Below are 11282 nucleotides of genomic sequence, written 5' to 3'. Positions count from 1 at the left end.
GACATAGTGATAACACTCGTTGCCTTCTCTAGTGCAGCTCAACCAGGTCTCGTCTCATTGGTCAATATTTGTGATATCACAAATCCCGGAAAATATGCGTTGTAGTCCAAACGAGTCGTTCGTTGTAGTTTTTGAAAAGTGATTTCTGTTAAATAAAATATCTCCTTTTGAAGTGGACTTTGAGCTTTGTAACTTCGCAGATCTTTTTTATGCTCAAACAGCAACATTACAGACCAACTAACGTTGAAAAAGTGAAAAAGCATAATAGGACCCCTTTAATATAAATGAAATAGTTTAAATTATATAATAATTACATTTTAACTTAATAAGGGGGGAAAAAAGTTGAGAATCTGAGACCACACTTAAAATCAGCACGTTTTAATAAATAAATTATTTAATAAATAAGATACTGACTTCTTTCAAAAATTATATTATATTTTACATTATATAAGATATTATTAATTATAACATTGAAATAAATTATATAATATATTTAATACATTTTATATTTAAAATACATTTATTTTAAATGATTAAATAAAGACATTTTTATAAAGTGGTTAGTAGTAAATCTGCCAAAATTTGGCACTTTTTATTTTTTTGTAACATGCATTATATTAAATTATTATATTTTAAATTTTTTTTATGTAAAATTGTGACCCTGGATCACAAATCCAGTCATAAGTCACATGGGTATATTTGTAGCAATAACCAAAAATACATTGTATGGGTCAAAATCATTAAGTACAGGTCATGTTTCATGAAGATTAGTAATATGCATTGCTAAGAACTTCATTTGTACAACTTTAAAGGAGATTTTCTGAATATTTAGATTTTTTTTGCACCCTCAGATTCCAGATTTTCAAATAGTTGTATCTCAGCCAAATATTGTCCTGAATTTCTGAAAATCTCAATTTAAAAAAAGACTGACCTTCATCACTGGTTTTGTGGTCCCGGGTCACATTTGGCATTTTTTGTTCTTTGTAACATACCCAATTCCCCTTTTTTTTTTTTTTTAAACAAAAGTGGCCTGTTCAGTCTAAAAGCTCTTGTGATAGGCCATTACTTGTACTACTCACATTAGTTCTATAATCACCTCTAATCAAAGCCAATTCTATTTTTATATCTATGGAGGCTAATTACCTGTTGAGTCCCTGCACGTAGCCGATGGTAGGGTTTTGCCAAGAGAACGCCTGCAGAACTCTCTCCAGCTTCTGAATCAAGGGGCTTGAAGGAGGGGAAAAGTATTGATTGGAGGTCAGCGTACGATCCAGGTCCAGCTGAATCTGTCTGGGCACCAGGTGAGGCGATGTTCTGCTCTTCTCGCACAGTTCCTGATAGCGGTCGGGTTGACGCTCTTTTAGAGACTTGGTCCTAGTCTGTATAATAAAGCGCCAAACCCTCGCACGGTACTCGCGTGGTAAGCCCGTCCGGAGGAGATTCTTCAGTTCTGTGGATGAAGACAGTTCTCCTTCAGGGCGTCCAAACAGGAGCTGAGCGCAACGAGCCAACAATGGCCCGTCGCATTCCTCCTGGTTCAGCAGGGCTTGGGATCGAATCTCCAGAGCCTGGATCTTAGCAAGGAGCTTCAGGTCCTCAATTTTGTAGTCCATTGCAATCGTAAATCCATATTCATCGTAATCCCTGTGGAATGTCGGGAACTGTGAGTTCCAACATAAATAGAACTCTGACAAACATTTATATGGGGAAAATATTTGTGATTTAAGGCCTGCTGACAGCAAGACTCCACAGACGAAAAGAACAGGGTGAATAAATTATGACATAATTTGTATTTGGGGTAAACTGATGGGACTGTTTACCTGATTGAGTTTAGTTTGACGGCAGTCCTCAGGTCTGACCGAACTGCATCCTTAACCACCTTCTTGACCACTTCTCTCTGCTCTGGATTCAATTCCTTACTATCCTGGAGCTTCTGGAGGATTCCCAGGTATCTGCTTTCCATCTGACAGCTGTTGGCCTCCAGAACAGCACACTGACACACACACAGTAACATTATTAAATCCAATTTTCAAACACTTCTTGATGTTTACTATCTCAGATTACCATCGCAAATGGTTCTGACCAATTTTAAAGCGCTTATATTATAAAAATGTAATTTTGTCTTGATCTTTTGATATGGAAGTGAACACACTCTAACTTTCAAAACACTATTCTCTCAGTTCACGAAGAGCCATTTAGTGTTTAGATTAGCCAATCAGTACAAAGGGTAAAGACAGTAGCAAAAAAATTTTTTGGTGCAAGAAACCGTGACTGAAAAATAGTTTACCTTTACTATCAGACTTTGCTCCTGTTCGCAACTTTTTCTCCAAAGTGTCGTCAGATGATAGATCTCAGAGTTTAGGTACTGGTTCTGAGTTTTATGTGCCTTCAAATCATCCTGAAATAGAAATATGATCACATTTTGGCTTGGTGTAAAGTTGCAATCATGCTTGGCACAGTCATTTTAGAAGCATAAAATGCAGATAAACTGCTCATAAATAATGCACATTTATATTATTAGTTATATATTAAAAAGTTTGGGGTTGGTAAGTTTTGTTGTATGTTTTTTTATGGAAGTCTCTTGCTGCATTTATATGATCAAAAATTCTGTAAAAAACAGTAATATTGTGAAATATTATTACAATTTTAAATAACTCTTTTCTATTTTAATGTATTTTTAAATGTAAGTTATTCCTGTGATGGAAAAGCTGAATTTTCAGTTTATTATTATCAATGTAGAAAACAGCTATACTGTGGTACCATACTAAAATTTTTGTGGAAACCATGATAATTTTTTCAGGATTCTTTGCTGATCAGAAAATGGAAAAGCTTTTATTTGAAATAGAATTCTTCTTTAAATGTTCGCCGGTTCCCGCCTCCTCCTTCCCGACCTACGAACGTTGTTACATTGGTGCCGAAACCCGGGAGGAAGGAGGGACACGCTGCCAGAGATCCCTCGCCACTGTGGTGAGTCCGCAGTGCCATCGAGCATGGCGGAGCAGTCTGCCGCCATGGAGGCTCAAGGCGGTGGGCTGGAGTGAGTTGCCGGGGGGGTGGACGAACTCGCTGCCGTCCGCCTGGGATGTGGAGGGACGGCTGCCGTCCGTGAGGGAGCGGAGGAGTCGCCGCCGTTCGCCTGAGGCCGGAGCCTGCTGCCATCTGCCATGATGGGGAGGAGCAGGGAACGGGGGACTCCTGCCGGCTGAATAGCCCTCCATCCACAGAGGGCTATCCAGTGCCGCCGCCAGGCATCGCGGAAGAGTTTACCCAGCTGGTGGAGGGCCAAGTGGCAGTGTGTCTGGGAACCGGAACAAGATTTATTTATTTTTTTCTCTTGTCTCTGTCTCTCCTCATCCTTCCGTCTCCTTTTCTCTCGCCTCGTCTGTCTGTCCTTACCCCCAGGTACTCCACGGCCGCCGTGATCGGCTCTCCCAGAGGGGGGAGTAGAGCGCAGTCTCGTGAGTACCCCCCGGCCTGCGAGGGGCAATGGGGGTATGTGACGAGAGGGGCGGGGCTGAGAGCCGTGGGAACGGAGCGAGGCCAGTGGAGTAAATGCTAATGCACGACACCTGCGCCACTCAGTCCCACGAATGAGCTCCAGAAGGATAAGAGGAGGAGTGACGACAGTGTTGGACGAGAGAGGACTAGGCCTGGATTTTATTTTGTGTTTTGGTTCTGTTTGTGTGCGACAGTCATCCGCGAGGGGCTGTCGCGCTGTTTTGTGTTTATTTTATTATTAAAGTTTTCTTTAAATGTTTGCCGGTTCCCGCCTCCTTCTTCCCGAACTACAAACTGTGTTACAATATTGTAATACCATATATTTGTATGTAAAAATGCTGTATTTTCTCACTTTCAAATTCTCATTCTCGATTGTTAGCTGTTTTAAGGCCTCTGATTGCAGCCCATTGGTGCACTGCTGGTCTTCCCCACAGACTGCTAACTTCTCAGACAGCTTCACTATTACTTCCTGTTTGGCCTGATTCTTGTGCATCAGGAGCTGGACGCTCTCCTGGAGTTCGGCGATATGGGCGTCCCTCTGGTTCAGATCCCTCCGTAGGTTCTCGTTCTCTTGCTGCAGGGACTCCAGATGGTCTTGCAGTTCGGCCGCACGCTGCTCGCCGTGTCTGAGGAGCTCCAAGCGCTCCTGCTCTCCCTCAGCGGCTAGAAACTGAGCACAGGTGCGCTTCTCCAGCTGAGCAGCTTCTAGCACCTTATGTAACAGCAACACCAACTCCTGACAACACATACATATGTGACTTTCAGTTGATTAATCTTATATGAGAAGCTGAAGTGGTTATTAACTTTCTCACTTTACCTTCTGCGCTTTGACCTCTTCTGCCAGGTAAAGTTTTTCATGTTGAAGTCGAGATGTGTCCTTGAGCTCCAGTGATGTGGACTTTTCTTTGCTACTCTTTCTGATTGGTGAAATGGTGGAGAGATCATGCTCAGACCTGGCATTAGCAGGGGATTCTGGGCTTTGAGATGAACTGGATGTAGGAACCGCTAAAGCTAAGGAGGACGGTGGTCATGAGCATCTAAATTTGAAACAATTGTTTATTATTTTTCTAGTGAGAAAGTTGTGGTTCTTACTGGATGTCTTAGATGAGGGTGTTTTTTGTTTGTCAGTTGAGTCATCAATATGGAAAACACTTTGTCTAATTTCCTGTGAGTGCCGGTTACGGAAACTGTGCACTGTGTTCCTGTAAATCAAGCATAGAGAAACCACTGAAGAATTCATTAGCAATAATAACATTTCGCTCCCTTGGTGACGTGGCAAAGGGATCTCATTATAATATTACCGCCCCTTAATCTGTAAGTTTCCACCCACGGCGCCATTATTGTGTTTTCGCAAGCGATGACGGTGTACCAGCTCTAATGCCATAGTGAAAGTTTGAGCAAATCATACTAACTGTTCTGCCTTTGTCTGCACAGACGAGCACAGAACACTATTTAGAGTCCCTGCCTCAGAGGAGACAAGAGAGCAGTGGATTTATTGATTTATTTAATGTATATTGCTGCTGCCACACAGATCTAAAATAAACATGCAACTTATTTCCCAGCAGTTTACCTTCACAGACATAACCGACTGTTTTTTGTAACTCGTGTGTTTTTAACATAAACTTGTGTGTGAATGAGAACTTAGTTTAGTACTCACATGCTGTGACAGCTGCTTTCTGTCCATGTGCTTTGGATGTGTGCTCTCAGAAAACCATATATCAGAAGTTTCAACTCATATTGTTTAAAATGCATGATTTCAGTGCGATAAACATGATAATCAGAAACAGAACATATGTTTTTAGCAGGTACTAGCTGTAATGGCGCAGCTCTATTCTGGAAAAGGGGGCGGGGAGCAGCAGCTCATTTGCATTTAAAGAGACAAGCTCGAAAAACAGCGTGTTTCTGCTTCCACTCAAAATAGGCATTTTCAAAATGATATAATAAATGATCTATTTTGAGCTGAAACTTCACAGACACATTCTGGGGACACCAGAAACTTATATTACATATTGTAAAAAGGGGCATAATATGTCTCCTATAAATTAACAGAGGACATTGTGGTCTCTAGACATGTCTTGGTCTCTTTAATTTAAGTCTGTAGGGTTTAATTGCACAATGCGCATCTTATTAACCATCAGATAAAAGTCTAATCAAAGCCTACTGGATTATATCTGATAGGCCTTATATCTGAATTTCTAAGGCCTGTAAATTATCAACATCAAACTTTTCTGCAAAACCTGTTGTAAACAATCCACTACATTCCTTCAGTCATCTGATTGTTGTCTTCTAGTATCATTCTGAAAACTTCTTAGAAAAATCATGCTAAAATTGTAAGGATTTTGAGGAATGTTTATTAACGTTCATCTCTCAGTCATCATTGTATGTTTTGCTCCAGAATAAAAACCACAAAGCTTTCACAAAACTAAGCATTTAAATATCATCTATCTTACTTAGAAATATTAGTAAGATTGGGAGATATATATAGAGTGACAATTGATATTTTAATGCATTTTATTTATATGCAGTCAGCTATACTTCAGAATTTTTTCTCAGATTGTTTTATTTTTTAACAGGCTCCTTTGTATGCTTATGTAATCAGTTTAATAATTTTTGACATTGAAAATGATGATGAAATAGTGTTTGACGTGATGTGTTTTATTCAGAAATAGAAGCAACTTCCCACTTTCATTGAGACCGATGTGAAACTAATATTACTTCCTAATCATATATTAGATAAACTATTTGGTACAATGCCCACATTATTCAGTGAACAAAACAAGCCCATATTTCTTGGTTTATTATTAAAATAAGTATTGCCTTTTATTATAACAATAATAATAAAATACTTTTTTCACTTACTAGGTTTAACTGCTGCCACACAGATCTAAAATAAACATGCAACTTATTTCCCAGCAGTTTACCTTCACAGACATAACCGACTGTTTTTTGTAACTCGTGTGTTTTTAACATAAACTTGTGTGTGAATGAGAACTTAGTTTAGTACTCACATGCTGTGACAGCTGCTTTCTGTCCATGTGCTTTGGATGTGTGCTCTCAGAAAACCATATATCAGAAGTTTCAACTCATATTGTTTAAAATGCATGATTTCAGTGCGATAAACATGATAATCAGAAACAGAACATATGTTTTTAGCAGGTACTAGCTGTAATGGCGCAGCTCTATTCTGGAAAAGGGGGCGGGGAGCAGCAGCTCATTTGCATTTAAAGAGACAAGCTCGAAAAACAGCGTGTTTCTGCTTCCACTCAAAATAGGCATTTTCAAAATGATATAATAAATGATCTATTTTGAGCTGAAACTTCACAGACACATTCTGGGGACACCAGAAACTTATATTACATATTGTAAAAAGGGGCATAATATGTCTCCTATAAATTAACAGAGGACATTGTGGTCTCTAGACATGTCTTGGTCTCTTTAATTTAAGTCTGTAGGGTTTAATTGCACAATGCGCATCTTATTAACCATCAGATAAAAGTCTAATCAAAGCCTACTGGATTATATCTGATAGGCCTTATATATGAATTTCTAAGGCCTGTAAATTATCAACATCAAACTTTTCTGCAAAACCTGTTGTAAACAATCCACTACATTCCTTCAGTCATCTGATTGTTGTCTTCTAGTATCATTCTGAAAACTTCTTAGAAAAATCATGCTAAAATTGTAAGGTTTTTGAGGAATGTTTATTAACGTTCATCTCTCAGTCATCATTGTATGTTTTGCTCCAGAATAAAAACCACAAAGCTTTCACAAAACTAAGCATTTAAATATCATCTATCTTACTTAGAAATATTAGTAAGATTGGGAGATATATATAGAGTGACAATTGATATTTTAATGCATTTTATTTATATGCAGTCAGCTATACTTCAGAATTTTTTCTCAGATTGTTTTATTTTTTAACAGGCTCATCAACATTACGGTCCAAAAATATAGACTAAACCCAATCCCTACCACTAAACCTAACCCTACCCATAATTTGTTATGGGTGTACTCACTTTTGTGGCCAGTGGCTTAGACATTAATGGCTGTGTGTTGAGTTATTTTGAGGGGACAGCAAATTTACACTGTTATACAAGCTGTACACTCACTACTTTACATTGTAGCAAAGTGTCATTTCTTCAGTGTTGTCACATGAAAAGATATAATAAAATATTTACAAAAATGTGAGGGGTGTACTCACATCTGTGAGATACTGTATGTATATATATATATATATATATATATATATATATATATATATATATATATATATTAGTCACTTTTTATCAATTTAATGAATACTTGCAGAATAAATGTATTTATTTCTTTAAAAAGAAAAATAATCTTACTGACCCTCAACTTTTGAATTGTAGAGTTAGAAAAAATAAAAAGCTTATAAAGAAAAATCAAGCTTATGCCAGTACAATGTTATTTTTGTTTTCTTCTCTATCTTGCTTTACCTATCTCTTTTCAAATGACAGAAAGAAACAATTTTGTTTAGCAGAGGGTGAGGTACATGTCCCAGCATGCCTGGAATTTCTAATAATCACATAAGTGCTGTTTAAAAGATCCGTATGCTAACCACAAGCTAGCATTGAGTAAAAAATAAATAAATATCCATACTGTGTGTCTTTGTCTGGTGATGCAATATTCCAGATTTTCTACAGATTCAGCTGCTCAGACTTTAACTTCCTCATTTTCTGCATTTGACTCTCATTCGACAGCTGTTGCTTAATGCCTGAATACCACAGCTTGCGGTTGGAAGGGGATGGCTGTGAATGTAAGTAATGAGTGTGCTTTTAGCACGAGAAGCCCAACCCTGTATACTTGGATTCCTGGAAATGATGCATTTTGCATTGGAAATTAGAAGAGACAGGGAACAACTTGCAATTAATTCATTAATTAATCCAGTTATCTGCATATAGCTGGTATACACTAAAAAGCAATTAGTATCAAAGTACTGCTGCCACATTTCCACTATAATTGACAAACGTTTTGGGTGCCTCAAAAATTAGTTTAAATTACATTTCAGACTTCTTTAACCATATATTATGTTTTTAGTGACCAAGTGCATTTATCATTTTCTTTAGTTTTTGTGAGATGTAGTGGATAATGAAAAAGAAAAGATGGATATCAATATCCATCCCACCATTTTCTAGAATTGCTAAATGTTTACTTGAAGTTTGCGGATGATTAGCAGTCCTGACATTTCCTGTCTACACACCCTCCTGCTAAGACAGATAACAGAATGAGGATAGACAATACATGCACAAACTGGCTGGAGACAGTATGAGTCCTGATGATCTATCTACAAACTAAATATCAGACTGAGCTTTTGCAACCTCCTCCTGGGGCTACAGATCATGACTAACTATAACAATATGGCAGAGTGTCGTGGCATCTGATCGGTCAATCTCAGCAGCTTCCTTGCAGCTAATCTGCTGCTTTCCTCCCTCTATCCTTGGCTCTGCTTCCTGTCTCTGCCTCTGCCCTGTGCTCATAGCCAGAGTCTATAGTTTAGTAACATTGTTTAGTAACAATGGCCTCTATTTTGGGAAAGTTATTTTATTTTGAACACCAGATGTAGGTGAGTAGTTTTGGGTGTAACAACCAGTCAGATTATTGAAAATAATTTATAAAATTTTGAAGGTAAAGTAACTCTAGCAATAAAAATATTTCAGTTATATTTTCAGTTATTTCAGTTTGTTGGCAAGGCAACATTTTTTAACGGAAAAAAAAGTGTTTATACATTATGGTAGTATTTGATGTATTGCCTTCAATTTACTGTCATTTAATTAATTAAACTGTATTACAGTAGTTTTTAAAGAGAATCACCTTTGATGATAATGAAATTTACAAAAAAAACTTCAAAGTTAAATGCAGACACATTCTGATAATAAAAATTTAGATACAAATGTGCTTAATTGTCTTGAAAATACTGTCACAATACAAAAAAAACAAAAACTTAATGGTCCTAGAATATATTTTAGTAGTCTACACAGTGCTGCTCGAAAGTTTGTGAACCCTTTAGAATTGTCTATATTTCTGCATAAATATAACCCAAAAAAATCATCATCAGAAGTCCTGGAAGTTGACAAAGAGAACCCAATCAAACAAATGAGATAAAAATATATACTGTCATTTATTTATTCAGGAAAATTATCCAATATTACATATCTGTGAGCGGCAAAAGTATGTGAATCTCTAGGATTAGCTGTTAATTTGAAGGTGAAATTAGAGTCCATCTGTTCAGAGGTGTTTTTAATCATTGAGACGACTATCCGTTGTCATTGTGTGCCCTGTTCTATTTAAAGAATAGGGATATATCAAAGTTTGATCATGTTTGTGGAAGTGTATCATGGCACAAACAATTGAGATCTCTGAGGACCTCAGAAAAAGAGTTGGTGTTGCTCATCAGGCTAGAAAAGATTTCAAAGTCATCTCTAAAGAGTTTGGACCCCACCAATCCACAGTTAGACAGATTTGTGTACAAATGGAGGAAATTCAAGGCCACTTTTACCCTCTCCAGGAGTGGTCCACCAACAAAGAACACTCTAAAAACAAGACGTGTAAAATCCACTTGGTTAGGGTGACCATACGTGCCATTTTCCCAGGACGCATCCTGGCCAGGATTTCTATATTGCCTAAAATATCTAGGTTTTGGCTTTGTTTGCGTGTGCAGACCGATCGGTGTATGGCATCAAAATACCATACAGACGGTTCCTTATGCTTTCAAAATGCTTTCGAGGTACTTTGATGTCAAACACTGATCGATCTGAGCCGCGCTGCTTTTAAGTCGAACACACATCCTATGTACGCGTAAATTGCATCGCTTTGACCATAGATCCCACCTTCTCACACACACCATGATTGGTCCATTATGTACAATGCCTGCATGTTATTGGTCAAACTACTTTTTGATCATTACCTTCAGCAAGCATGAAAACAGGAAAAAACTAAGCCAAAACAAATCCTGGCAAGGATGCGTCCTGGGAAAATGGCACGTATGGTCACCCTACACTATGTTTCAAAGGACTGCAGGCTAACTTCTAAGTAACTAAAGGCCTTTCTCACATTGGCTAATGTTAATGTTCATGAGTTCACCATCAGGAGAACACTGAACAACCATGGTGTCCATGGCAGAGTTGCAAGAAGAAAGCCACTGCTCTCCAAAAAGAACATTGCTGCCCATCTGCAGTTTGCTAAAGATCATGCGGACAAGCCAGAGGAATACTGGATACATTTTTGTGGATGGATGAGACCAAAATAGAACATTTTAGTTTTAAATAAGCAGTGTTATGTTTGGAGAAAGAAAACACTGCATTCCAGCATAAGAACCTTATCCCATCTGTGAAACATGGTGGTAGTAGTATCATGGCTTGGGCCTGTTTTGCTGCATCTGGTCCAGGATGGCTTGCCATCATTGATGGAACAATTAATTCTAAATTATACCAGCAAATTCTGAAGGAAAATGTCAGGACATCTGTCCGAGAACTGAATCTCAAGAGAAAGTGGGTCATGCAGCAAGACAACGACCCCAAGCACACAAGTCGTTCAACCAAAGAATGGTTAAAGAAGAACAAAGTTAATGTTTTGGAATGACTGAGTCAAATTCCGGACTTTAATCCTATTGAAATTTTGTAGAAGGACCTGAAGCAAGCAGTTCATAGGAGAAAACCCACCAACATCACAGAGTTGAAGTGGTTCTGTACTGAGGAATGGGCTAAAATTCCTACAAGCCGTTGTGCAGGACTGATCAGCAGTTACAAGAAACGTTACTTGCA

At 38.1% G+C, this 11282-nt stretch overlaps 1 protein-coding gene across 1 annotated transcript in view; it reads right to left on the bottom strand.

Annotated features, from left to right (window-relative positions):
- Nucleotides 1-9234, bottom strand: part of LOC107587107 (TBC1 domain family member 2A-like) — a 19147-nt gene extending 9913 nt beyond the window's left edge. The window contains exons 1-7 of the mRNA XM_016274751.1: nucleotides 9228-9234; nucleotides 4591-4757; nucleotides 4316-4509; nucleotides 3851-4234; nucleotides 2288-2398; nucleotides 1821-1993; nucleotides 1144-1644 (exon numbers count right to left, since the gene is read on the bottom strand). Of these exons, the coding sequence (XP_016130237.1) occupies nucleotides 1144-1644; nucleotides 1821-1993; nucleotides 2288-2398; nucleotides 3851-4234; nucleotides 4316-4509; nucleotides 4591-4753 (1526 nt within the window). The 5' untranslated portion in view covers nucleotides 4754-4757; nucleotides 9228-9234. The remainder of the gene's footprint in view (nucleotides 1-1143; nucleotides 1645-1820; nucleotides 1994-2287; nucleotides 2399-3850; nucleotides 4235-4315; nucleotides 4510-4590; nucleotides 4758-9227) is intronic.
- Between the last annotated feature and the right edge of the window lie 2048 nt (nucleotides 9235-11282).

This window comes from Sinocyclocheilus grahami, unplaced genomic scaffold, assembly GCF_001515645.1.
Source record: "Sinocyclocheilus grahami isolate Dianchi unplaced genomic scaffold, SAMN03320097.WGS_v1.1 scaffold89.1, whole genome shotgun sequence".
Taxonomy (NCBI): Eukaryota; Metazoa; Chordata; class Actinopteri; order Cypriniformes; family Cyprinidae; genus Sinocyclocheilus; species Sinocyclocheilus grahami.
Note: the sequence above shows the minus strand (reverse complement) of the source record. Positions and strands in the feature narration are given on the sequence as shown.